Source organism: Danio rerio, chromosome 3 (assembly GCF_049306965.1).
Source record: "Danio rerio strain Tuebingen ecotype United States chromosome 3, GRCz12tu, whole genome shotgun sequence".
Lineage (NCBI taxonomy): Eukaryota > Metazoa > Chordata > Actinopteri > Cypriniformes > Danionidae > Danio > Danio rerio.
In genome coordinates this window covers 1,110,422-1,138,376 of record NC_133178.1, presented here as the reverse complement: position 1 = coordinate 1,138,376, position 27,955 = coordinate 1,110,422, and the positions used below count along the sequence as shown (strand labels likewise).

The following is a 27,955-nucleotide window of genomic DNA, read 5'->3' as shown; positions in this document are numbered from 1 at the left end:
AGATTCCCGTTTTCCATCAGTTTGTGAGTGTGTAGTGGCTGCAGTCGTGTGATTGTGCTTCATTTGCTGCTCACACGATCGTTGTTCCTGCATGTGAGAAATCTCCGTGGAGAATTGAGAGCAAACTACTGGAGACTGAGCGTGAGTGAAGCTGACTAATGTTACAAGAGTTATAACATGTTTAATAATGCTGTTTATTTCCTGTGTGAGCTCTACATGCACTCATTATTATTCTGTATACTGTGTTAGAGGCCAGAGAAACAGCACACATTGAGCTGAAGCTGCTTTTACATTCACACAGCTCATTTTAACGGCCTCATATTGTTTACTTTCAATATTCGCTCTCAAATCGCCTGTAAGTGTGACTTATAATACTACATGTGCTGTGGGAAACTGGCCTAGCTCAGAAAAGTGAATAAAAACAAAGAAGTTGAGGACAGAAAGGAGTCAGAAGTTGTGATAACCTGCGTGATCTTACTGTTTATAAAGTTATTATCGACGGAAGATGAGCTGTTGTTCTCGTCAACCTGTAGTAGCTTGCTTGTTAGCTCAATATTGCTTTTGTTACCTGCTCAAATCTGGCAATTTCCAACTGTTTAAGTAAAAGTTGTAGTTATATGTACACATTTCAGGATGATACTACTGTATTTCTATGCAGGGGCGCTAAAAACGGTATGTGCAGTATATGCGGTGCATAGGGGCGCCATTGTGCTAAAACTATTTTTGAAATCATCCTTATTAAAAGTTTCAAATAATAAAAATAAATAAATATGTTTTGTTAAAATATATATATATTTTTTTTGCATTTTATATGAGTGAAATATTGTAATTTATTTGATAAAAAATAATACCATGAGTTGCATACGTTGGCACACGTTTTAAAATCATTTAAAACAACATGCAGTCACACAGCCAAGTGTAGTGTTCATGTAGAATTGTTTAGGGTTTACAATGTTTTTTTTTTTTTATCAAAATAAATTGTCAAATCATACATACAGTACAGTTGAGGTCAAAAGTTATAAGAATAATCTGAAAAATGTTCTTTATTTATTTTTAATTAATAAATTTGCCAAAATAAGAGGGATCATACAAAATGTATGTTTGTGTAACTACAAACCTCAATGTATTTCAGATAAAATAGCTAATAATATTCCGATTGAAAATTCCCCTAGATGAGTTCTATTTACTTGATTATAATGATTCTGTTAAAACTGACACATGAACAAACAGTCAGAATAATCATATGTTTTGGAACTGAGATGTTTATTAATCCATCTTTCAAGATCCATTTTTATACCATATAGATGTTTTTGTGTATCTATTATGTATCATATTGACACATCAGTAACTTTTTTTGCTCAAAACTATTTTAATTTAGTTCCAAAATAAAAAGCTAGACTCCTCCATCCGCCACCTGTCTGAAAGGAACTTAATGCATGCTTGTTTCTTTTGTGCGTAGATAAATATCATTTCATTTGCTTTCAGCCATGTATATTATATCCATATTGCGGCAGTCCTGCTGGCCGAGGATAACGCGTGAACCTGAGGTCACCATCAAATCCCGTCCCGCGCGGCACTGTTGCATCGAGTCTTGTTTGATATAATTTCGGTCTCAAAGCCCATTTAGCTGTAAGAGCGCAGTCATTTGCATTGGTTTGAATTATTATCCAAAATCAAACGTTATGCAAATGATCTAGGTTATTAAATAAGTTTAAAAATCAGCCGAAAGGTTAATAAATATGTTTCGATATGGTTAAATATAATAATTATATATACAGTTGAAGTCAGAATTACTCGCCCCCTTTTGATTTTTATTTTCTTATTTAAATATTTACCAAATTGTTTTTAACAGAGCAATGAAATGTTCACAGTATGCCTGATCATTTTTTTTTCTTCTGGAGAAAGTCTTATTTGTTTTATTTCGGCTAGAATAAAAGAAGTTATTCATTTTTTAAAAAACATTTTTGGGACAATATTATTTGCCCCTTTAAGCTAATATGTTTTCGATAGTCTCCAGAAAAAAACATCGTTATACAATAACTTGCCTAATTACCCTAACCTGCCTAGTTAACCTTATTACCCTAGTGAAGCCTTTAAATGTCACTTTAGGCTGAATAAAAGCGTCTTGAAGAATATCTAGTCTAATATTATTTACTGTCATCATGGCAAAGAGAAAATAAATCAGTTATTAGAGATGAGTTATTAACAATATTATGATTAGAAATGTGCTGAAACAATCTTCCCAGAACAGAAATTGGGGAAAAAAATAAACAGGGGCGCTAATCATTCTGACTTCAACTGTGTGTGTGTGTATAAATATATATGTATGTATGTATGTATATATATATTATTATATAACACTGCTGCGCCCCTTGCGATAGTATCGTGTATCGGTGATCTCACAGGGGGCCGATATGGCAATCTGAAAATTTAATATATTGCCCAACACTGTCTTGCACTCTAGGCATGCGCATTCAAATATAAACAGGTAGCATGTGTCTCGCTCGGCATTTTTTTGTCAGCAAACGCCGGTTGAACAATGAACGCAATGGCAAAGAAAGCAAGAGAGGTATTTTTGTGGACAGACGTCGAAGTTGAGTTGTTACTAAACATAACAAATGAATAACTGCACAATGGCACCTAAAACAGACAATAGTGCAAACAACGCTCCCATTTCTGAGTCCATGTTGTTGTTTACAGTGAAGGCTGGTCTGCTGTCTTCCGGTAGCGTTAAAGCCATGTGTTATAGTCATGTGATAGGGGCTTCCAAAACGATTCGTTTTCGGCGCTCGAAAACTCCGGCGTAGTGTGGACGGATGGCGTAACCGTAGCAAAATTTATACGTTTTCAAATTTATACACACTAGTGTAAACGGGGCCTCAGGCGCGGTTCACTTGGGCTTTGGCGTGGTGTGGGTGCAAAGCGCACCTGAGCCCGAAAATGAAAGCGAGCTGTTTTATGGAGCTGCTTGATATGGATTTATTAATCATTCTTACTGTTCAATGAACACAAACTGTTGTTGATTATTAAATACGCAAACCCCTCACTGCACCTTCAGCAAACCTCCTCATTCCTGCAGCACCAGGACTTTATGATTGTTTATGAGCGTCAGCAGTGGCTGATCTATTCGGCGAAATATCTGATTGTGTCACTGCATATCAAACGACTTAACCGATATTACTAAAGAAATATCCAATGTGCTGAGCGAGAGCGCTTACTCAACAGTGCATCATCAACGACGTAAGCGTGCCCAGGCCCGAATGTAATGTGAGTGTCGGCAGTCGTAATGTCTTCTTTAGGAGGAGGGGGGATGGCTAAACAAAGCATGCAAATTCAGTATTGGAGTCATCTTGATAACTGGCGTACAGGTGTTAAAAACCGGCCCAGCTACTGACCACACAAGTTCATCAACAAAAGGGCTTTCTTTAGCCTCAAAGTATCACCTGAAGACAAAGGCAGAGTCGTTAAAAGCCTGACCGCAGCATTTGCATCACTTTAGCTCAGGAGGTAGTCAGAAAGACGAGCGGGTAAATGTTCCTCATGCTGATTATTGCTCATTTAAAATTAGATTATACACATTTATATTTCCACAGCTGCAAAAAGATAAAGCGTATATATGTTTAGTTTGTGCCCGTCTTAAACAACTGCGGTGGATGATGCTTCTCTCCTGTGGAAAATAAGGCTTTAATTGATGATCCACTGCTGTTGTAGACGTCTGTTATATATCTTGAGCCTCTGATTTCTCCTCAGTGATCATGTCCTTTATAAAGGCCGTTTTTTTCCGTTGATGAGGGACAATAGTGCTGTTACAGAGTTCAAAACAAATAGCTATAAGTATTTGGGCTTTCTACTCGATTAGGAGCTTTCTTTCAAAGAACACAGAGCAAATTTGGTTTGAAAATTGAGAGTTAAGCTCGGATTTTACTATCGAAATGCATCCTGCTTTTCTCTTAAAGCTCGTAAACATTTGCCGTCTGCAACATTTTTACCATTGATTGACTATGGTGATGTTTCATATATGCATGCTTCAAACAAATGTCTTCAGCCTTTAAACTCCATCTATCACACTGCTCTAAGGTTTGTTACAGGCTGTCAGAGACTTACTCGCCATTGTGAATTGTATGCCAGAGTGGCCTTCTCTGTATGTAAGAAGGTTCACCCACTGGATGACTCTGGTCCATAAGGCTCTTCTGATGGGACTGGTGCCTTCATACCCATGTTCCCTTCTCCATAAGTCTAATGCTGTGTTCACACCTGACGCGGAACGCCCGGATAAATCGCGCTATTCGCGCGCAAATAGCCGCGTGAACATTTGAGTTTACTCGCTTCATTCACGCGTCAAATTCACTTCAGAACAGACGCGGATTCGCGTGATGAGCAGGGCTTCTGTCTGTCCGGTGACTGTAGCTTCGTTGCTAAAATGCTAACATGGATTTTATGAAGAAAATAACAGTGTTTATGTGCTTTATGAAGACTGAAAAACAGCGTTGATACGTTTAGGGTCGTGTCTGAGTCCACTACATGCTTTCAGAGGTGCATCCAGCTATGTGAGCTTATAAACTCCTCCAGAAACTGAACCTGGATGACGGAGGCTTTCAACGGTGCTTCTGACTGAGCCAAGCCCAGTTTGATGACTTGTTGTCGGTGTCGCCTGGAGGATTTCACAGTCACGGCCCTACAAGAGCAAGCTTCTAATTGGTTAACGCGGCGCGAATGTCAGCTGAAGTTCAGATTTTCGAATTCGAGAGATTTGCGTGAAACGCTCGTTAAGTGTGTCAAACGCGCAAAACGCTCAATTCGCACGTATCGCGCTATTCGCAGCGCGCCATTCCTGCATATCGCGCCGCAGGATGTCTATTCGCGCGCGTTTGTTAACTTAACATGTAACTGAAATAGGGAAGCGAGCCTTTAGTCATGCCAACCCCTCATCCTGGACTACTCTTCAGTCTAAACTAAAAATATCTGAGCTCATCCCAATGACATCGTTTCGCTCTATCCTTTTACCAAACAACAACAATTCATTTCTCAATTTATGTGTATTTAATATATTGAAATGTGTAAAGCTGAAAAACTGAACTGTATTTTTATATCTATATGTATATTTTCTATCTATTAATATTATTATAAGTTTTTTTTTATAAATCGTGTGTTGCAGACCTCTTGGCCAGGTCACCCTTGTAAACGAGATCTTGATCTCAATGGGTTTTTATCTGGTTAAATAAAGAAACATATTAATATCCTAATATTAATAAGGAAACATAAGCTTGACAACAAAAGATCCTATTAATGTCGTAACGAATGCCCTTAAATAATGCAGCATGTAGAGCAAGCCTCAAGTGTTCATTGAGATGTGTTTGAGACTGTGTTGTCTGTCATGTCTTTCGTCTGTCTTTTCATGGGTTTTTCATGAAAGTATGGTTTTCTAAAATGATGACATGAAACTCTACTGGGTAGCTGCGCTGGTTTATCAACACTTGTTTGGGTCTGTAATCTTATTAGCATCTTCATAAGGGTGGTGTTGTTTTAAATGGTGAAACAGGTCTGTGGTGTTGTCTGCTTTTGATGACACGAGTCGTCTGCGCAGTTTGTAATTCAATTCAATTCAGCTTCATTTATATATCGCTTTTACAATGTAGATTGTGTCAAAGCAGCTTCACATAAATGGTCATAGTAACTGGAACAGTGTGGTTCAGTAACTGGAACAGTGTGGTTCAGGTTTTAGTGTTCAAGTTCAGTTCAGTTTAGCTCAGTTCAGTGTGATTTAATCATTACTGAGAGTTCAAACACTGAAGAGCCAATTCATCGATGCGTAGCTCTACCAATCCTGAACCATGCGAGGCAGTGGCGACAGCGGAGAGGGAAAAAAAACTTCACCTGATAAGAGTGAAGAAAAAAAACCTTGAGAGAACCAGACTCAGTTGGGCACGACCATTTTAATTTCTCCACTGGCCAAAAGTCTTGTGCAGAACTTCATTCGCCGTGGTTTAGGCAGGAAGATGGCCTCAGCGAAGACTCGTCTGTCCCTGGAGCGTCACTGGAATCAGACTCATGTTCTCCACTCCCCACGACCACCAGCGCAGCAGCAGCTCAGGATACGGCCTGGTCCCGGATATGGAATCCTTGGGATCCTCTCGTCGCTGGTCTTGGATCCAATCAGTGACTCCGCCTAATCTGAGGACCTCGGGATGAGTATCCCCAGGTGAAAAGAGAGAATAAAGAGAATAATTAGCGTAGCTGCTGTTCATAGTGTATATAAGCAAGATGTAGGAGCCAGTGTGGAACCCGCTAGGTGATGCATTGAGTGTATGCTTTACTAAACAGACAGGTCTTTAATCTAGTTTTGAACTGGGAGAGTGTGTCTGAGCCTCGGACGTTATCGGGAAGGCTATTCCAGAGTGTAGGAGCCATGAAAGAGAAGGCTCGACCTCCTTTACTTGATTTTGCTATTCTAGGTACTACCAGAAGCCCTGAATTTTGAGATCTTAAAGAGCGAGTTGGTTCGTAGCGAGACAGAAGGTTGGTTAGATAAACAGGAGCTAGATTATTTAGAGCTTTATAGGTGAGAAGTAATATTTTAAATTCAATATGAAACTGAACAGGCAGCCAGAGTAAGGAGGATAACATTGGGGTGATATGATCATATTTGCTAGACCTGGTCAGAACTCTGGCTGCTGCATGTTGTACTAGCTGAAGTTTGTTTATAGAGGATGCTGGGCAGCCAGCAAATAGAGCATTACAGTAATCCAGCCTAGAGGTCATAAAAGCATGGACTAGCTTTTCTGCATCTGAGATGGATAGCATATTTCGTAATTTAGCGATATTTCTCAGATGAAAGAAGGCAGTTTTTGTGACATGGGATATATGGTTTTTAAAAGTTAGATTGCTGTCTAATATGACACCCAGATCTTTTATAGTAGAGCTAACACTAACTCTGTATCCTCTAATTGTAGATTGAGTTGTGAGATCTGCTGTGTGCAGGATTTAGGCCCAATAAGTAATAATTCTGTTTTGTCTGAGTTTAAGAGAAGGAAATTGTTGGTCATCCAGTCTTGAACATCTCTAATGCACTCAGTTAGTTTAGACAGTTCAGACGTCTCGTCAGGTTTAGTTGAAATATATAATTGAGTATCATCTGCACTGCAGTGAAAGCTGATCCCATGTCTTCTAATAATGTCTCCCAGAGGTAGCATGTAAATTGTAAACAGCAAAGGGCCTGAAACTGATCCTTGAGGCACCCCATACTGCACTAGGCTGACTGGTGAAGGCGTCCATTAATATTCACACACTGGTAACGGTCAGTTAAGTATGACTTAAACCATTGTAGAGCCTGTCCCTGGACACCTGTAGACTTTAAGCGATTTATGAGGATATTGTGGTCAATGGTATCAAATGCTGCACTAAGATCGAGTAAAACTAATAGCGAGACGCACCCTCGGTCAGCGGCTAAGAGTAAATCGTTGGTTATTTTCACTAAGGCGGTTTCTGTACTGTGGTGAGCCCTGAAACCTGACTGACACACTTCAAAAATATTGTTCGTCTGCAGATAAGAGCATAATTGAGTGGAAACAACTTTTTCTAGTATTTTAGACATAAATGGAAGATTTGAAATAGGCCTATAGTTAGCTCAGTTGTTGGTGTCTAGTTGCGGTTTCTTAATAATAGGCTTAATAACAGCTAGCTTGTAAGAGTTTGGAACATGGCCTATAGATAAAGAAGAGTTGATAATGTTAAGAAGAGGTTCTCCTATAGCAGGTAGCAGCTCTTTCAGTAATTTTGTTGGAATTGAGTCCAGCATACACGTAGCTGGTTTAGAGCTATTTATAATTTTCACTAACTCTTCATGTTCTATGATTTTGAAGCAGTGTAGGTTATTATTATGATTTAATGAAATATTTACAGGATTTGGAGTATAAGCCGGTGCAGAAAGTTTGGCATCTCCTATTTTCTGTCTAAAGCCTTCTATTTTATTACTGAAAAAATTCATGAAGTCATCACTACTAATTTGCGGTGGAGTAGTTTGTTCCAAGGATGACCGATTATTTGCTAATTTGGAGATGGTGTTAAATAAAAATCTAGGATTGTTATGATTATTTTCTATCAGTTTGCGCAGGTGCTCGGTCCTGGCAGATTTTAGAGCCCTCCTATAGCTGGACATACTGTCTTTGTACGCAATTCTAAAGACCTCTAAATTAGTTTTTTTCCCATTTACGTTCCAGGGCGCGGGTTGCTGTTTTGAGCGCACGAGTATGACTATTATACCATGGTACAGTTTTAATCTCTCTAGCCTTTTTTAATTTGATGGGTGCCACAGTATTTAGTGTGCTAGTAAAGATGGCATCCATACTGCTGGTTACTACATCAAGATCATTTGAGTTTGCGGGTGCATTACGAAATAGAGAGAGATCAGGTAAGTTATTTATAAATTTGCACCATCTGACTAGCAGGTAAAAATTCACAAAATTCACATTATAGCCACCTAGACTCTTGTTCACCCCACTTAAACATCAGTAACGCATATCTGGCAAATCCTATAGAGAGTGTGTCTGTTCCTCGTATTAATAGAATAAGAAATAAAAGTTTGTAGTGCACGTTGCTCTGTTTTGTTTTGAATTGCAAAACACTAAATAGCTCCAGACTACTGACGCTTAATGATGTTTCTTGTCAACAATGTCTGTGACCTTTTCACCTTATTTTGTCTCACTCCTCCAATTGCATCTAACTCTGTATGGCTGTAAGCGTGTACTGCATCTGGAAGGGCAGGCTGCAAAATGCCTGTGCAACGTTACGCATAGTGCGCAAATATTATCGCACACTTATTGAACTGTCATTATCGTTTCATTGAAAAATTATATATAGTGATAATTATCAATATCGAATTATCACCCGGCCCTATTTTAAACATTATAATAAGATAAAAAATAAGCTTATTTTGGCGTCCATAGAGATCAACTGCACCAAGAGCATTTGTCTATTCCTCCAATTCTGCCGTCAGACCAGAAAACAGCCTATCCAGATATTGACATTAGATTTTTGGAGACTGCTGTAGTTCTTGTTGTAGTTCTCTGCTATGTTTGTGCACAAAGACCATATTAGGAAACACTCGTCTTAGGTGATCATGTGTTAATAAAGCCCCTCCTCCTCAAGTGAAACTCCTCCTCCTCCTTCATTTCAGCTATAAATACTGGAATATTCCCATCAGTCTACAAGTGAGGACGAGCATCAGACCTTCAGACAGAAGTCAAATCTGAGTTTATTGAAGGACAGTGGGAAGATGAGTGATCCAGAACCCTGCAGAATTACAGATGAAGACACTGAAGAACAAACAGGTTTGTGTTTATTCCTGATTCAGAAAAAGCTTTGAACACTTCATCTGATGTATCGTCTGCACTATAGGCAAAAGAGTTCAAGAGTTTCAATAAAAGGAGAAGTGTAAATTCACTTTCTATTCCGGGTAAAAAAATTGACACTTGATTTTATTATTTATTTAATATTTGTTAACATAAGACATAATTAAATGTTAATCTGAGCTTATTTATTTTACATTTACTACATTTTATAAATGAGACATTTGTAGTACTGGACTACTGGACTGTATCTTATTTAATTATTTATCTTATATTTATTTAGTCTTTATACTTCATATTTTGCTCCTATTGTTTATGACTTACTAAAAACTGAATCTTTTAACTTTGATTTTAGACCTTAGTGAAGAGAGTGAGGAGAGTGAAGATGATGAACGCCTAAAAGCTGAGAAAACACCTCATTTACAGACTGAAGATGCTTTAATGCAAAGAGACAAGAATCAATTGACCTGCAGTCAGTGTAGAAAGAGTCTGGCAAGCAAGTATAATCTTAATGAACACATGAGGATCCACACTGGAGAGAAACCATTCACATGCACTCAGTGTGGGACGAGTTTTAGACTATCGTCATCTCTTAATCGACACATGAGGATCCACACTGGAGAGAAACCGTTTACATGCACTCAGTGTGGGACGAGTTTTAGACTATCATCATCTCTTACTCAACACATGATGATCCACACTGGAGAGAGAAAACACAGATGTGATCAATGTGGCAAAACATTCTTGAGGGCATCAGCGCTGAAACTCCATCTCAGAGTTCATACAAAGGAGAAGCCTTATTCATGCTCTGAGTGTGGAAAGAGTTTCACAGAGCATTCAAGTTTAAGACGCCATCAGAAGATCCACACTGGTGTGAAAGAGTATATGTGCTTTGAGTGTGGAAAGACTTTTATTACAGCTGCAGATCTGAAACAGCACCAGAGGATCCACACTGGAGAGAAACCGTACAAGTGTTCACACTGTGATAAGAGATTCAGTCTGTTAGGAAACCTAAAAACACATGAGAGACTTCACACAGGAGAGAAACCGTACTCATGTGATCAGTGTCTGGAGAGATTCACACACTCGGTGCAGCTTAAGAAACACCTGAAAGTCCACACTGGAGAAAAGCAGCACACATGACATCAGTGCAGAAGAGCATTCTCTGGTGTGTGAGGCTGTTTTGAATCAGGAGTGAAGGTGAAAAGACCATAATCACACACAACATTAAAATATGAGCAGGAAAACTGATGTTGTTTGCTATTAGAGAAACTCTGAATTCAGTTTTGAACAGTGTAACTCTAAACTCATTTCCATTCGGGATTCACGTTGATCATCTTTCAGTTCGTGACCTCTGTTGTTTCTTATTCAGATTTGGATTTGGATTAATTTTCAATGTTAAACGTTTTTCACTGTTTAAGTTAAATCGCTTATTTGGTTTAGATTTCGATATCAGCTGGGGCGAGGGGAGGCGTGGAGCTTATGTAAATAATTCTGGGCAAGATATTGATTATTATTGTAGATATTCTGGCTGATGGTGATGAGGGTAGGTGCATCCATCTCTGGATATCAGCCTCAACCTTTCCGTCAATCGACATATTATTTATTTTGAGTATGGGTTGTAAGGTCGGTCTGTTGATTATCTGTATATTTGGGCACATTATGGCTAATTGTATTAATGGAAATCAGGATAGATTCAGAATATTAAAGCTTTGAAAGCATTGGGGAGTGAACTTTGTAAATCAGATAGAAATAAAGAGATAGACTGGACAGATGAGCCTAATTGAATTGATAATATTTCTACATTGTCTAATTGATTGAGCCAGCGGTGTTATTGATGGATTAAACAGAAGAGGAGAGAGAGGGCACCGCTGATCTGTTCTCCTACCAATACAAACAGTGTCTACAGTAGTTCTGCCTGTAGTGACTCTGGCCAAGGGATCAGGGTTTGAGTCATTTTTAAGAATTGATTGTACCATAAGCCGCATTTCCACTATCGTGCCTAAAGCGAGCGAGCTAAGGACAGTCACGTTTCCACTGTCACTTCCGGGGCCTAATCGGGCCTGTCACGACTGGGTATCACAAAAACAAGGGAAAGATCCAAGTGCAGCAAAACACATTTATTGCCAAACAATAAAGATCCCAAAAAAATGACAAAGGGACAGGCAAGGTACCAAAATCGAGAAAAACATGAAGTGCAAAAATGAAGCTCAAAATAGGGATGGCTGACGTGAAACTGACGTTTCGACACAGTGTCGAGATCCCGAAGCGCAAGTGTTTCGAAACACTGCACCGAAGCATGATCCGAAACACCCAGGTCACGTGACTAAAGTGTTTAGAAACACTTGGTCACGTGACAAAAGCGATTCAAAGCATTGATCATTTCAGAGGCGTTTCAAAACCCGGAGAATCTGCATTTGACTGGCATGATCTTCACTATGTCTCTGTCTTGTATGGCCTAGTGGACCGTGCGTGTGCACTTTGGTACTGTAATTCCATTTTATTTTGGGTTCGAATCTCGACTAGTACAAATACTCCAAAATCATGATTTTATGTATTTTAATCATGTTACTGTTTTATGGTGTAGTCTAGATAGGATATAGCTGCGGATACACCATCAATATAGCATCATTTTTGTAACACTGTAAAACAATAATTCATATTTTTACAGTACTGTGATGGGTTTAGGTTTTGGATAGACGTTAATAAAATACAATGGGAAATCAAATTAATAATATAAATAATTATTGTTAACTTCTGGCCACAACTGTATCTGATCTAGCAACAACCCTGTTTTATGAACAAAACAATACAAATTTATTTACAAATGTTTATTGGTATGTCAGAGCAATGTTGAAACAAAACGATACAATAACAAAGCATTACCAACTGGTATTAAAGCATTTCAAAATAACTGTTTCAGTATGGATTCGAACCCATTATTCCCGCATGGTAGTCACAAACTCTAACCGCTCGACTAAACCATTTGATGATTAATGGCAACTAAGTGGGGTTTGATACCTCAATTTGCTCAACTGTTCTTTGCTGAAGCTGTTTCAGTGAAATACAAATAAAATGACCACTTGGTGTCACCGTAGAGTGGTGTTTCGAAACGTTTCGAAGCTTCGACACATTTGCTTCGATAGTTTCAGTGTTTCACGAAGCCTCGCTTTGTCCACCACTAGCTCAAAAGTGAATCAAACACAAACTAAACAGGTATCCAAAAACATAGTAATGATACTAAACAAAGTGAACAAACAAACAAACCAAACACGATGAACCAGATCACGAATAAAGCACGACAAACCTAAACAGAACATTGAAAATCCAAAGGCAAACTAAACACAACATAACAGGGCTTATAAAGACAGAACTAATTAGACAATGAGGGACAGCTGGAAACAAGGAGTGATCACATGACTAGGATACAAAACACAAAAACCAAAACTGGTGCCCTTGAAAACCACCAGAGGGCACTGCAGCAGGTGTGACAGGGCCAAAGCGGGGCTTTCTTGGGGCCGGCGGCCGGCCTTTTTCAGCCCGTCGAATACCTTGGGCCAAAGAGGGCCAGCTGGGGCTTCGGGGCGGAGTGAGAGGCGGACACATTTTTCCGATCGTCCACAAGTACATGCGCCAAACACATAAACGAATAAATAAGGGAAAGAAAACATCTAGCCATATAGGCTGGCGTCTTTTGCGTATGATTGCTCTTATGTTTCCCTTTTAAATGTAAGGCTGCTGCATAAAATAATAAATTTTAATTTAAAAGTGAATTTCTTTGCTGCGTCCTCCTTGATGTTTCAATAACGCATAATAATCTTTACACCATATTAAACACACAGCAGACAGTAAAGGTTTTCCAGAGATTTTGTCAAGTTTAAAAGGTGTGTTTGTGTGCGTATAGATGCCTGTATGTGTGTGTGAGACAGAGCAAAAGAGCGCTCCCTTCACAGCTCTGTTGATGCTGCGAGCGGCTTCTTTTCTTATTTTATTTATTTTGTAGATAATACACAATATAAACACAGGAAGACATGAAACTTAACAAATGACGTGTCCACTTTTGTAGACTCAAAACAATAGTGCCATATCTTGATGAAATAGCCTAAGCTTTATTGAAATCATTTAAAGCAGTGGTTCTCAATCTGTGGTACGTGTACCACTAGTGGTACGCGGGCTTCCTTCTAGTGGTACATGGAGGAATGAAATATCTCATGTACATGCTACAAATAATTAAAAAATTATTAAAAATTATGTATATAATATGCCATATATTATATATAGGCTATATTTCTGAGGTAATCTGCCAGGTTTTTTAACTGTGCAGAGTTGTAGCTGCTTTACTGGGCCTACTACGCTACTGTATTTCAATACTGCTCATTTTGGTAATACTTGGAGAGACAATTTTTTTCTAAGGTGGTACTTGATGAAAAAAGTTTGAGAACCACTGATTTAAAGACTACAAACAACAGGGTTCAACGCTGTGGATTTTTTCTACTGGTCTGATCGGGCCAGTGGTTTAGATTTTTACTTGCCCTGCCAAAATTTTTACTGGCCCCACCAAAAAAAAAAAAAGTTAATAGCTATTTTTCAGCCGCATATTTTAAATAATTTGTCAAAAATAAAGTCTGTAAATCTAGAATTTCAATACTTAAAAAAACATAAAAGTGTTAATATATTTATTGAGTGTTATGCAAACAAAAAGAGCAGTATGGAAAATGTGCAGGTATTTTATTGCGATTCGAAATTATTTAACAAAAGGTGGGCTGACTGTGGGCAAACAGTGCAAAACATTACTTCATTTTTTTGTCATGTTGTTCACACGTAAATTTTTGCTTCCAAGACATTAGAAACAGGCATTTTCTTTTAGCCTTATAATTTGATGTTGTCACCATGTTGCCGTTTCTTCTCTGTACTGGTTGTTCCCAGGTTGCGGAAAAAAATATCATGCTCAAAACATCAAATCAGATAAGCGGAACCGGAAAGCAATGTGGTGTTTACGACTTCATTGAGAAGGTAGTGCTTAAAGACTTAAAGCACAAACTTAAAATGCACACAAATGAAAGTCGCAGACAAATTAAATGTTCGTGACAAGGCAGCACTGTCCCAATCTGGCCAGTAATGATCCTGTCTACTGTCCCAAGCGTCTCTCAAGCTGGCCCTGGGCCACCGGGCAGTCCTTATTGTTGAGCCCTGAACAAAAGCTAGCTAGAACAGTGTAGGTATATACAGTACATACATCAAACCGTGATTAAAACCATAATAAACTTTTATTTTACAAAGGCCTCTCTGAAAAAAAAAGATTTTAGATATTTTCTAAAACCAACAAACACCGGAGAAGGTTTGAAATGTTATTTATGAAGTATTTGGATATGTTGATATTAATCAAATCATGCAAACAGAGCAATATTGGGGTGAGTGAAGTCAGAAACTAGGCGACCTTTTGTCTGTAGGTTAGGCTCTCTTTTTATCTTAAATACATGAAGAGCTTTATTAGTGGATAGCTGCTGAGCGCAACGAAACACAGGCTATATTTTATGACTTGCTCTTATGTGCGGAAATACTTAAGATATTATATGCAACCTTAAATAAAGGGGAATTACCTATTAAGTGTCATCTAGCCTATTGGGAAAGTGAATGTTTCAGGTCTCTCCGGAGCATTTGGGATGAATGTTGGACAGCGTCTATCTACATGAGGATGTTATAAAATACATTTTCTGCCGAGTTATTAACGGAGAATTTCTGTGGTGTTATATTATAGATGGAGACCAACAGTCGGTCGGCAGGTAAATGAATAAGATGAATGAGAACACTCAGGTCTGTGTGTATAGACGTATAATGTGCTGCTGTACAGTAACGGTTCATTAGTTTGTTTCGGTTGTCTTCATTTTAATAGTTTCGTGATGGTGATGTAGTGTGCTTTATCTGCCTGATTCCCGCTGAAGTGGGCGGGTTGTGTGACGTTTGATTCGGGGGATGTTCTGGGGGCGGGGTTTGCATGACGCGCTGCGAGCTACTAGCCCGACAGTGGAAACGCGACATGACTTCGGCCTCACTGGGATTGGCCCAGCCTGATAAAAGCTCTGGCTCACACTGGCCCGACAGTGGAAATGCGGCTGTAGATAGGTTTTTTTCAACTTCCCGGATTCAGCTACTCTGTTAAAATAGTTGGGTTAAAAATAACCCAACATATAACCCACCTATGTGTTATTATAGCACCTTCCCAACTATGGGTTATTTTTACCCAATGCCTTGCGTTATATAATTCAACCCCGTGCATGGGGTTATTTTGATTAAATGTTATTTTTTTCCGATTAAATTATTAGTAGTACTAGTAACAGTAGCATTAGTAATATGAATTTTACAATTATAGCTGGGTAAATAAACAACATACAGTTTACAAAAATTCATTATTTCCATTTCATTTTAGTTCCAGACACTTTTGTTTAAATGAATCAAGAATCACAAACAAAGAAGAACAGAGTGCAGACAGTGATAAACTGATCAAGCAGAAAATCCTGAGCAGAACATGGAGCTCTGTGTGCTGTAGAGGCTGTCCAGCAGGCTTCACTCGCTGTCCACAGTGTACAATACAGTTTTACCACATCCAAACGCTTCTAAAAGATGGTCTTGGATGGTGAAACGGACATAAAAACCACGACTTGGAGAGGTAATTTGATCAAAAATAACAACAAAATTATGGCGTTGTAGCTTAAATAAACTTAATGACGCAAAAACAACATTACGCAAGCATATCATTTTGTGTCAGTTAAATCAGTTGACTGTTGAAATTCAAATTAACCCAACTGGTTGAGTTATTAATAAATAACCGAATAATGGTAAAAAAAAAAACCCAAAAAAAGCACCAAATATGTTTCAGGAATGCTGTCGATATACTGTAAAAAGTGGAAACTGAGGGTGCTTTCACACCTACACTTTTGTTTGGGAACGTATCTCGTTTGCCCAGTTAGCGCGGTTCGTTTGGCATATGTGAACAGGGCAATCGTGCTCTGTTCCGCGCCAAAGTAATCGCTCCGAGATCGCCTGAGTGAGGTGGTCTCGGCTCGATTGAAACGAACCCTGGAGCGGTTCGATTGCAGTGAGAAAGCGATCTGATCCGAGCGCGGTTATATCACAGTGTTTTATGGATATGTAATAGGCTTACGGCTATATGAAGAGAGAATTATGAGTAGGGCGGGAAGTTTCGCGAGTCTCCGGATGCCCGCAAACGAGTGATGATCTCCCGATAATCTCGCGTCTCCCTCCCGGTCCTCAAATAGGCATCATCGCGCACCCTTCTCACCCCTCCCCACCGCATCTCTCCTCAGACACGTCGCGCGCGCACCCTGTCAATCACCACCAAACCACCACCTCTCCTGACAGCTGAGCGGGACGCTGCAAAATAAACCCTGACACTCTGACCAATGTGAGGAGAGTTTACTCACACGTGACTTGTTTTAGCTCTTTTGGTCCGATTAGAAACTTTGCAGTGTGAAAGCGAACCGCTCCAAGAGCAAAGAGCAACAATGTAACAATTGTAATCTCTGCTTCAGAACAACTGAATCGATTCACTGGTGTGAACGCACCCTTAAATTACTTTGACTTGCTACAATTAAATGAATTAAGTTTGACAAACTTAATTTATAACAGTTTTCGGTAAAGTTAGTTATTTAAGTAAATTATTTATGGCATGTATACGTCATGTTCACTATCAATAATGAGCAATGCTTACATTTTCCACAAAACATACAAGTATTATTTTCATATTAACATGGGAAGGGAATTATTTGCACTGTAATAAAAGTATTTTACTATTATTATTATTATTATATTAACAATATTATATTGAATGATTTGTACTCTACTGTATGTACACTTCCAGTCTTGTTTTCTTAATTAAATACTGAAACTTAATTTACTGAAAACTGTTATAAATTAAGTTTGTCAAACTTAATTCATTCAAGTCGAAGTAATTTGTTTAAGTTTCCACTTTTTACAGTGCACCCTGACATTTCCCTGTGTGTAAATCCATTACTGCATTACGCATTTTGTCTAGAGCAGAGACGCCCAAACTAGGGCCCGCGGGCTAAAGATGGCCGAGGGTATGTATGCTGCAACCAAATTGCCTTCGGGAAATAAATAAAGACTTACTGACAGGTAACCGTTGATTTGGCCCACCATCCCATCCGAGTTATGTTTTGTGAAATGCATTATGTGTTGTTCATCGCAGAGCTCCTCTATCAAAAACAAGAGAAACACACAGCCAGTTCTGAAAGAGATCAAGCCTCAGGCAGCTGTGAAAAAGTTACATACACACCTCTCCCCTACTCCCATGTTATAATAATAACCATAATACTCATTACTTAACATAAAAATCAACTAAATAACACAGCTACTTACTGTTTAAGGTAGTAAGTCAGCATTCAGTGTGATTTATTATTATTTTATTTATTAAATTATTGGTGGGGGACAGTTCAATAGTTGATGGATATTGGTGTGTACGTGTTCCCTCTCCGTCCATGCTAAATCTACGCCCCTGCTAAGATGAGACAAATGAATAAGCATGTAGCACAGTTGGTTTGCTCTTATATGGCAAGCTGTTTAGCGTAAACCCTTGTTCTGACTAAATGCACAACTGTATTTTGATAAATGATCATTATAATTGGACTAGTCAGAATGACATTACAGATATCTGCAATATAAACCTGCACTGATGACTATACTATATAGAGATAACCTGAACACACTGATCACGAACATTATTTTGTCTTGTGATGGGTTTTGATGGAGAGTTGTTACTGTCGTGTCCTTGTAGTCTTGTGCTGATTATATATTTGACAGGCTGCTTTACTAGGCTATAATACTTGGTCTATATTTCAGTAAAGGCTGAGATAAAGTTTATGTAGAATTTAAATGAACATTTGTATGGTAAATATGGCCTAAACTGAATTGTCTTTAATTTTCACCTAATAAAGTTGAGCTGCTGTTGATCCTGAATGGCTTACAGGGTGTTAACAGAGTCATCAATATAACCAGAGCTGCTGAAATACTCTTTATTTCATGTCAACAGTTCATGCTTTCACCTCGTTCATTATGCTGATCTATAAATCACCTGTAAATCCCCCATTAAGCTCATTTTGTTGTCCAGTTGAACATCATCACCTATTGTGTGTCCAGTGTTGGCGGGAACACATGACAATATCATCTTTTGTTCAACTTTTCTGTTCATAAATAGCCTAAATAAATGGATAATCTACACATTAGTGTACTTCTAATATCAAGATTAATAATGAAAACATGAACTGAAATGAAAACGGGTTTGATATCATGAAACAATAATGAATTATTAACATGATGGGCAGATTCAGGAGCGGCTCTGACCAATCTGCTGCATTTTACCTGGCGCCGCTTTACACAGCCCATTCACACGGGAACTGCATGATTTCTGTGTGTTTTTAGTTTCATAATTACAACATTACGGAGATCTGATTATCACAGAAGAGAAATGGACACAATAAATGCAAAGTTACACAAATCATTATAGTAGTTAATTCACATTAAAGCAGAATGAGTCCACATGAACATTGTAAAACGGTTAATAAAACACAATGACAAGAATAAAATATAAAAGCATTATGTGGGATTAAGATACAGGACTTTAAACGATGTGTTTAAACGAGAGGCCGGAGTACTAATTTAATCACACATTATATTTTAAATATTTTTGTCATAATAAACATTACGAAAGTGTTTAATTCAAATTAAAAGCAAATTAAATCCACACATTTGACTTCAGTTTATATAAACAGCATTCATTCATTCCCTTAAATTATCTCTGTCTGTCCTGTTTTTCTTCTGCTTCTGTTTTCTTCCCTGCTGTAGGTGCGAGAGTGCTTCAGTATTGTTGATCTGGTGAGATTGATCATGCAGGGGAGTCGGGAGAACAATACAGTAATAGTTTTTGTGGATCAATAATAGTTCTGTAATACATTCTTGGTGTTGCAGTAGAGTAATCAAGAATCAATTTTAAACAATATAATAAATGTAACCTGGACAAGATCCAGTTGATATTTAATTATATTCCCCAGTAGTACACACGTTTGTTTGTTTTGAGCGCTGCCCCTTTAAGAGTTCACGCATGCGCAAAAGCAGAAACCGCACGCCCCTTCTAGACAGCGCGCAGTGTGAAGCAGGAGTCACACAGAGAGAGATGTAGTGGATACAGCAGTGAAGGAGAGGAAGATTCCCGTTTTCCATCAGTTTGTGAGTGTGTAGTGGCTGCAGTCGTGTGATTTTGCTTCATTTGCTGCTCACACGATCGTTGTTCCTGCATGTGAGAAATCTCCGTGGAGAATTGAGAGCAAACTACTGGAGACTGAGCGTGAGTGAAGCTGACTAATGTTACAAGAGTTATAACATGTTTAATAATGCTGTTTATTTCCTGTGTGAGCTCTACATGCACTCATTATTATTCTGTATACTGTGTTAGAGGCCAGAGAAACAGCACACATTGAGCTGAAGCTGCTTTTACATTCACACAGCTCATTTTAACGGCCTCATATTGTTTACTTTCAATATTCGCTCTCAAATCGCCTGTAAGTGTGACTTATAATACTACATGTGCTGTGGGAAACTGGCCTAGCTCAGAAAAGTGAATAAAAACAAAGAAGTTGAGGACAGAAAGGAGTCAGAAGTCTTGTAGAGTCTCAGGAGGTTTACAGCAGGCTACAATAGAGGCGCTCCGCCATTCGTCAGGCTGCTCAGAGCTTTACACACACTTTTCTCCTCACTTATAGTTAAACACTTCATTCATCCACTAACCGCTGAGGTAAAGTTGGTTTATTTACACACATGGCTTCAGTGAAAACTTCTGACATGCTCCCTATATTGTTTACTGTGGTACTTTGGATATTTGTTCTGAAATCACATGTAAATATCAACCTTGCCATGAAAAAAATTAGTTTTTACCCAAATAGTGAGTGTTTTTGTGTAGACTTGTGTTGTACAGTACTGTAAACATACTCAAACATGTCTCTGTCAATATTTTCAAACTATTATATCTGATTTATCAAAGTCACACAAGTGGAAATTTCCCCACATCCATAACCAAGCTTTCCCCTCATAAATGCAGAAAATGTCAAATAAACTCAATAATGTTTGTTCAGTAGAGAGTCGACTCTTGTTCATTTGATTAGCTTTATTTCTGTTGGATTGTGCAGCTGTACTTTGTCAGTTGTTGGCTGCTAGCATGATTTGGCTAATCAGAATGTGCAAATAAAACTTTTCTGAAATGATATTATTAAGAAGAGCGTCTGAAAGTGCCAATATAAAAGCAACTTTACCCCAACACAAGCTCACACAGGTGCTAACTGCTAGCTAAACTCATGGAGTGTGATTATGTGCAGCACATGAAAGCTGTGGTTTCTGTATAAATGTAGACTGATGTTTGGATCCTGGACACATTCATTAGTCTGCAAAAGCGCTTTAAGTGCTCATGCTCATCTCTATAATGTAGATGTGGAATGTGCTCATCTCTTGTGTTGTCTATTGGTTTATTAGACATCAATAGGCCGCTGGCTTTGTTTTGCACACGCTACACTACATTAGTCTTGGCAGATCTGTTTCTCTGTTAGTGAAGCTCCTCCTCCTTCATTTCAGCTATAAATACTGGAATATTCCCATCAGTCTACAAGTGAGGACGAGCATCAGACCTTCAGACAGAAGTCAAATCTGAGTTTATTGAAGGACAGTGGGAAGATGAGTGATCCAGAACCCTGCAGAATTACAGATGAAGACACTGAAGAACAAACAGGTTTGTGTTTATTCCTGATTCAGAAAAAGCTTTGAACACTTCATCTGATGTATCGTCTGCACTATAGGCAAAAGAGTTCAAGAGTTTCAATAAAAGGAGAAGTGTAAATTCACTTTCTATTCTCAGGGGGAAACAGAGATGGACACTCAGCTGTCTTTTATTTTCATCTTTATTACACATTTATGATCATAAGGCCGAAGTAAATTTGAAAAATTTGAAATCAAGCGTAGTTGTTGACAGGCCAGCGGGTGCAAGATTATATTTCCCCAAAACTGTGTATCACAGACTGCCACTGTTCAACAATGAACAAATGTGCGGATATAAATCAATCTTCAGCTCAGTAAAGCTGGTCAGGTGGAAGAGCACATTTACTGAAGTCCTGTTATTAAACTAAATAAAGGTCAGATCAGAATAAAGGAGAGCTGAACACAGAAATATCCTGTCCTCTGTTTACCAGTGGTGGAAAGAGTACTGAAAAAGCATACTTAAGTAAAAGTAGCATTACTTGCCTAAAAATGTAGTGCGAGTAGGGTTAAAGTACTGAAAGTAGATGTAAAAAGTAGCCCTTTTAAAATTACTCCTGAGTAGTGAGTAAGGGTGTCACGATCCTCCAAATCCTCGATTCGATTACATTTTTGATTCTAAAGTCACTGTTCGATTCCATTTTTTCAATTATGAATAATTAATAAATTAATAACGAATTAATTATTTGTAGTCTACCGTTTAAACTACCTGACCTGCATGGTCTTTGTTTTCTCTCCAAATCATACAGTAAATGAATAAAGGCAAGATACACACATAATTACCACCTGTCCATCACTTTTTTCTGCGGGACTCGTGAATAGGCAGTGATCTGTGTCGTTATAATGGCGTCGGTAAAAAAGACGCACAACCAACTGGAACCAGCCAACAGTATCTGAGGTGTTCGCTAAAATGACTCATCGATCGCGATGCGCCCATCGTCTATCGGCCCAACCCTAATAACATTACATACATAGCAGAGCTTGCAAACTGTGTTTTTTTTTTTTGTCGACAACACGAATGTTGTCAACATAACTCACATGAAATCCAAAATACTTTCACACCGGTGACTTCATTGAAAGAGGAGAGGGTTTAAGCTCTGTCGACGGGTCTCCTGCGTCTGCAGTTTAACAAGCACTTCAACAAGCGTGTTTTTTGCCCGCTTTGCAAGCCAAGCTGACGTGACATGGGGGCGTGGCAGCATCGACGATTCTATTTTTTGATTCGACAATCGAAATTGAGCATTAATTCCTTAGTAGTGAGTATTATGCTGTTAAAAGTTGATGCATTTACATGTAATTTGTGGATGGGTGTGTAAACGTAACATTCTGTAGTGCATTTAGTCATTGCCCAGCAGACACACAATGTCTTAAGATGTTGATATTAGTTTAGACTTAGGTTGTGATGTCAGGTGACCAAAGTTCAATGTCTAGCCAGCGTCTAAAGACAACATTATTTTGCAACCCAAGCTCATTCTGGAAACGTAGCCCCGCGGACGTTTCTGGAGACCGCGATTTACGTGGCCAGAGGTACGTACGGACGCGTTTATTTTTTTTCGAGCAAACGCTGCGGGGCGGTGTGGTGCTCACAGCGTTGCGTCGGCAGAGCGGAGGCCCCGGAGGAGGAGGAGCCAACTGCGGGGACAACAACCGGGATCGATTCTGGGGAACAGCGGTTCCAGAAATCAGGTACGATGAAAAAAGGAATCTGAAAAATAAGGGCGAGAACGCGGCGGGATCCGAAAACACGGTCGAAATCGAAGACGAGGCCGTTTTTTTTTTTTTTTTCTGGACGGCTTTTGCAAACCGTTGCTCGGGTTTAGGGAAGGAGGAGGAGGAAGAGGAGGGCGGCCGGGTCGGCAGCTTTTCAAGCGTGAACGGCGCGCGCTCCCGAGAGGCGCCCGAGATGCGAAAAAGCGTGCACAGCGGTCTCTCCGTCTCCGCGAAAACAAAAAACACTCGAATACGTTCCTCCCGGGACGTATCTCATAGTCTGCAGAATTGTCTGCGGGGCTACGTTTCCACAATGAGTCCGGGGTGTTATTTTGATGTCCAATAATGATATCAAATGACGTTGATATTTGGTTGATTTTAGGTTGTTAGAAAGTGACCAAAATCCAATGTCCAGCCAACATCTTAAACCAACATCCTATTGAAGTCAAATACTGACATTTATTCAGCAGTTATGGCAACCAAAAATCCACATCTGATAGACGTCATAGTGGAAACGTCGACACAACGTCAAGCTGTGACATCATTAGATGTTGATATTTGGTTGGTTTTAGGTTGGACATTGTACATTGACATCGGGCTGATGTTGAGTTCTGATGTAAACCCAGTTTTAATTTCCAAATAAATGCAGCATCTCCACAACGTCAGGGTACAATTTCAATCTGACGGCATGTTGACATCTTGTGCCTGCTGGGTGTTTAAGGCCATTTTGGTCATCATACAGTAAACATCCATCATCTTCTCAACAGTGACAAGCATTTAAACCAGGGGTGCCCATACTCAGTCCTGGTGGGTCAGTGTCCTGCAAAGTTTAGTTTCAATCCCAATTAGACGCACCTGGGCTAGCTAATCAAGCTCACACTAGGCTTTCTAGAAACATCCGTGCAGGTGTGTTGAGGCAAGTTGGAGCTAAAATCTGCAGGACACCGGCCCTCCAGGACTGTGTTTGGGCATCCCTGATCTAAGCAGTCTCTGGGTCAATGCGTGTAAAGATTTTGAACATCTCCTTGAACACTTTTAATGCTTCCAAACAGTTTGCTGCCATGTAAAGTGCCCATGTCTTGAGGTAGTTCATTATGATGCAGTTTACCTTTAATGTGTGATTTGATTGGACAGGAATCACAGAACTGATTTTTCTAATCCCCATAGACAAGACATAATAAAGTAATGACTGCAGGTTGAAGGACAGTAGTGGAGTAAAAGTACAGATACTGCACTAAACATGTAGGAAGAGTAAACGATTACATTTATAAAACTACTTAGCAAATTACAATTTTTGAGAAAAACTAGATTACAGTAACTTGAGGATTTGTAATTAGTGACTTTACAACACCACTGGCGGTGAATGCGTGCTTCACGTGTGCACGTGAGTGACGTATCTGTCTGCTTAAAAAGGCTGCGCAGAAATACACATTCAAATGTGTTGACAGACAATGTGAGTTCTCGTAATTGAGTTATTTGCGAGCTGACACACTGGATGAACATTTTTTAGTTTTATTGCTTATCCAGAATATGAGAATACATATGAACACATTCAGATCATTTACTTTAACTACTATCAGAATAGTACTTAGTACCATCTTACTTTAGTACTATCGGAATGTGAAGAGACTTTTAGCCAGCACAACAACGCATGTTTCTGCAGACGATCACCTTCTGCACCTTGAACACTGTACACTCCTTTTGGCACTGTACAGTTTTAACTGGCGTTTGTTTTTGTAACTATGTATTGTAGTACTTGACAAAGATTTTGCTAAAGTAGTCTTAAGACCACGTGATGATATCGCTGATAGAGAAATGAGGATTCTTGATGCAGCGCCGCCTAAGGGATCCGAGATCACAATTGTTCAGCGTAGGCTTGTGCTCTTGTCCTTTACGCACTAAAAGGTTCAAGGAATCTGGAGGAATTTCAGTGATGTTATGCACAGTTGAAGGTGAGATATCCAAATGTCATGTACATAACATGAAATATTTTGTGTTCCTATTGTCTGCAATAAATACAATAAATTATTTGTGTTTTCTGTACTGTTCCAATGTTTTCTGATTTGGGGTTGCACAAAAAAACTGAACCTCTTTGCCTTGATTTTAGATCTTAGTGAAGAGAGTGAGGAGAGTGAAGATGATGAACTCCTAAAAGCTGAGAAAACACCTCATTTACAGACTGAAGATGCTTTAATGCAAAGAGACAAGCATCGTTTGACCTGCAGTCAGTGTGGAAAGAGTCTGACAAGCAAGTTTAATCTTGATCAACACATGAGGATTCACACTGGAGAGAAACCATTCACATGCACTCAGTGTGGGAAGAGTTTCAGACACTCATACTACCTTAATGAACACATGAGGATTCACACTGGAGAGAAACCATTCACATGTACTCAGTGTGGGAAGAGTTTCAGCCGGTCATCATCCTTTAATGAACACATGAAGATTCACAAAGGAGAAAGAACCCACAGATGTGATCAATGTGAGAAAACATTTTTGAGGGCGTCAGGACTGAAACTCCATCTCAGAACTCATACAAAGGAGAAGCCTTATTCATGCTCTGAGTGTGGAGAGAGTTTTACACAGCTGTCACATTTAAGACGACATCAGAAGATCCACACTGGTGTTAAAGAGTATATGTGCTTTGAGTGTGTGAAGACTTTTAGTACAGCTGCAGAACTGCAACAGCACCAGAGGATCCACACTGGAGAGAAACCGTACAAGTGTTCACACTGTGATAAGAGATTCTGTCAGTTAGGAAGCCTGAAAAAACATGAGAGGACTCACACTGGAGATAAACCGTACAAGTGTTCACATTGTGATAAGAGATTCAGTCAGTTAGGAAGCCTGAAAACACATGAGAGACTTCACACTGGAGAGAAACCGTACAAGTGTTTACATTGTGATAAGAGATTCAGTCGATTAACAAATCTGAAAGCGCATGAGAGGATTCACACTGGAGAGAAACCTTACAAGTGTTCACATTGTGATAAGAGATTCAGTCGATTAACAAATCTGAAAACGCATGAGAGGATTCACACTGGAAAGAACCCGTACAAGTGTTCATACTGTGATAAGAGATTCAGTCAGTTAGGAAACCTGAAAATACATGAGAGGATTCACACTGGAGAGAAACCGTACAAGTGTTCACACTGTGATAACAGATTCAGTCAGGTAGAACATCTGAAACAGCACCAGAGGATCCACACTGGTGAGAAACCGTTCAAGTGTTCACACTGTGATAAGAGATTCAGTCGATTAGCAAATCTGAAAACGCATGAGAAGATTCACACTTGAGAGAAACTGTACAAGTGTTCACACTGTGATAAGAGATTCAGTCAGTTAGGAAACCTGAAAACACACGAGAGGATTCACACTGTAGAGAAACCTTTCACATGTACTCAGTAGCCGCGTTTCCACTATCGCGCCTAAAGCGAGCGAGCCAAGGCCAGTGGGGTTTCCACTGTCACTTCCGGGCCTAATCAGGCCAAATCGGGGCTTTCTTGGGGCCACCGGCCGGCCTTTTTCGGGGAGTAATAGGTCAGACGGGGGCAGTTTTCCGATCGCACATGAGTACATGCGCCAAACAAATAAATAAATAAGGGAAAGAAAACATCTGGAACAATATATAGGCTGGGGTCTTTTTGCATATGATTGCCCTTATGTTTCTCTTTTAAATGTAAGGCTGTTGCATAAAATAATAAAGTAGTTTTAATTTATAAGTGACTTTCTTTGCTGCGTCCTCCTTGATGTTTCAGTACTGCATAATAATCTTTACACCATATTAAACACACAGCAGACAGTAAAGGTTTTCCAGAGTTTTTGTCAAGTTTAAAAGGTGTGTTTGTGTGCGTTTAGATGTGTAGCGTACAGTCCACATAAAATTACTTATTGATTTTATCACGGTCTGGTTTTAGTCGACAGGACGGTTTTACGACTCCTGGCTCCACAAGTCTGGATACACCGGACAGACTTATCTCTCCAGTGTCCCTGGATTACTAAGCCGGGAACTTCAAAGACATTCCTGCCCAAATACACACACACACACACACACACACACACACACACACACACACCCACGAGGCTGTCCCGACAGAAAGAAAATTAACTCAAAAAAATCCTGAACCAGCACAAGACTAAAGTGTTATGTTTTGTAAACTTTGTATCTCATTTCTGACTTTTCTTACCTGTGTAACCTCTCTTATAACCTGTATGCATGTTCCCTTTAGGCCTTTGTAAAGCGTAAATATTGTAAGGATATGAAAAATTCTGTTGATGTACTTTTAAACCCCCCATGTTTGGTACCGATGGGTTTCTGCTGACATTTTACAACACATGATGCATAGAGCAAGACCATAACTCGCATTGCTTTATTCTTTAAAGCCCTGTATTAAATGCCTGTCCGCATGCTTTAGGCGGACACTCAAATTTGCATACGAGCAGCCTCGAGACAAAGGAAGGTTTGCGCGCTCAATTTCCCCTGAAATCATTGGTCAGAATGCTGAACGGGTTGTCACGTGACCCGCAGGTATAACCAGACTTCTCCCCAAACATCCTCAGAGATCGTCCGAACAAAGAACTCACAAAAAGGTGGCCTTCGGGCCACGCGGCTCTTCTAAGTCGCATGGACTTTTTCCCGCCACGCTTTTCTTTATTTTCCGGCAAAGTAAACTCAGTTTAAAGTTTGCGATCGCGTTCCTCAGAACTGTATTACAAACCCAACACATCAAGATGGACATCAAAGGAGTTTCATCAGGACGGAAGCATAAAGAGAGAGATCCCAGACATTCAGTCCAGGTACTTTTAGTTATGCGATTAAGCTGTGCCCCTTTTATCAAAAAGGTGTTTTTTTAATTTTGGTGATCCTTAATGGTGCGTGTGGAACTGAAAGTTTTGTCACTCTTTTATCTGAAATCTCTATTTCCTAGCTTTACTATTCCTCTTTGTTGTTACACGTTCTATAGACCCGATATCTCCACGTGGTTTACCTTTGTTCTGTGTTTAATGTACGTTTGTGTGTTTGTTTGTTCATTACGTCTGACTAGTCAATAAATCCCATTATAGTCAAA

General features: G+C 39.3%; 2 protein-coding genes across 5 annotated transcripts; both read left to right on the top strand.

Moving 5' to 3' along the window:
- LOC108179097 (uncharacterized) lies at nt 1–21,153 on the top strand. 3 transcript variants are annotated; one of them, XR_012400678.1, is made up of 4 exons: nt 1–141; nt 9,173–9,326; nt 9,700–10,544; nt 21,000–21,153. XR_012400678.1 is itself a non-coding variant. In XM_073943777.1 (3 exons), the coding sequence occupies exons 2-3, from the start codon at nt 9,272–9,274 to the stop codon at nt 10,485–10,487; spliced, it is 843 nt and encodes a 280-aa protein (XP_073799878.1). In that variant the 5' UTR covers nt 1–141; nt 9,173–9,271; the 3' UTR covers nt 10,488–13,117. The 3 variants fall into 3 exon arrangements, 1 of the variants encoding a protein (XP_073799878.1); XR_012400679.1 differs by lacking the exon at nt 21,000–21,153 and adding an exon at nt 19,224–19,449; XM_073943777.1 differs by lacking the exon at nt 21,000–21,153 and having other exon boundaries at nt 9,700–13,117.
- Nucleotides 19,540–27,955, top strand: LOC792627 (uncharacterized). 2 transcript variants are annotated; one of them, XM_009298970.5, is made up of 3 exons: nt 19,540–19,722; nt 21,000–21,153; nt 24,994–27,955. In XM_009298970.5, the coding sequence occupies exons 2-3, from the start codon at nt 21,099–21,101 to the stop codon at nt 26,181–26,183; spliced, it is 1,245 nt and encodes a 414-aa protein (XP_009297245.2). In that variant the 5' UTR covers nt 19,540–19,722; nt 21,000–21,098; the 3' UTR covers nt 26,184–27,955. The 2 variants fall into 2 exon arrangements, with proteins under 2 accessions (XP_009297245.2, XP_073799840.1); XM_073943739.1 differs by having other exon boundaries at nt 21,000–22,166; nt 23,843–27,955.

Coding starts and splice junctions, on each gene's coding strand:
- LOC792627 (XM_009298970.5), top strand. CDS start 21,099: ATGAGTGATCCAGAACCCTGCAGAATTACAGATGAAGACACTGAAGAA. Junction 21,154..24,993: donor AGACACTGAAGAACAAACAG/GTTTGTGTTTAT, acceptor CCTTGATTTTAG/ATCTTAGTGAAGAGAGTGAG.
- LOC108179097 (XM_073943777.1), top strand. CDS start 9,272: ATGAGTGATCCAGAACCCTGCAGAATTACAGATGAAGACACTGAAGAA. Junction 9,327..9,699: donor AGACACTGAAGAACAAACAG/GTTTGTGTTTAT, acceptor CTTTGATTTTAG/ACCTTAGTGAAGAGAGTGAG.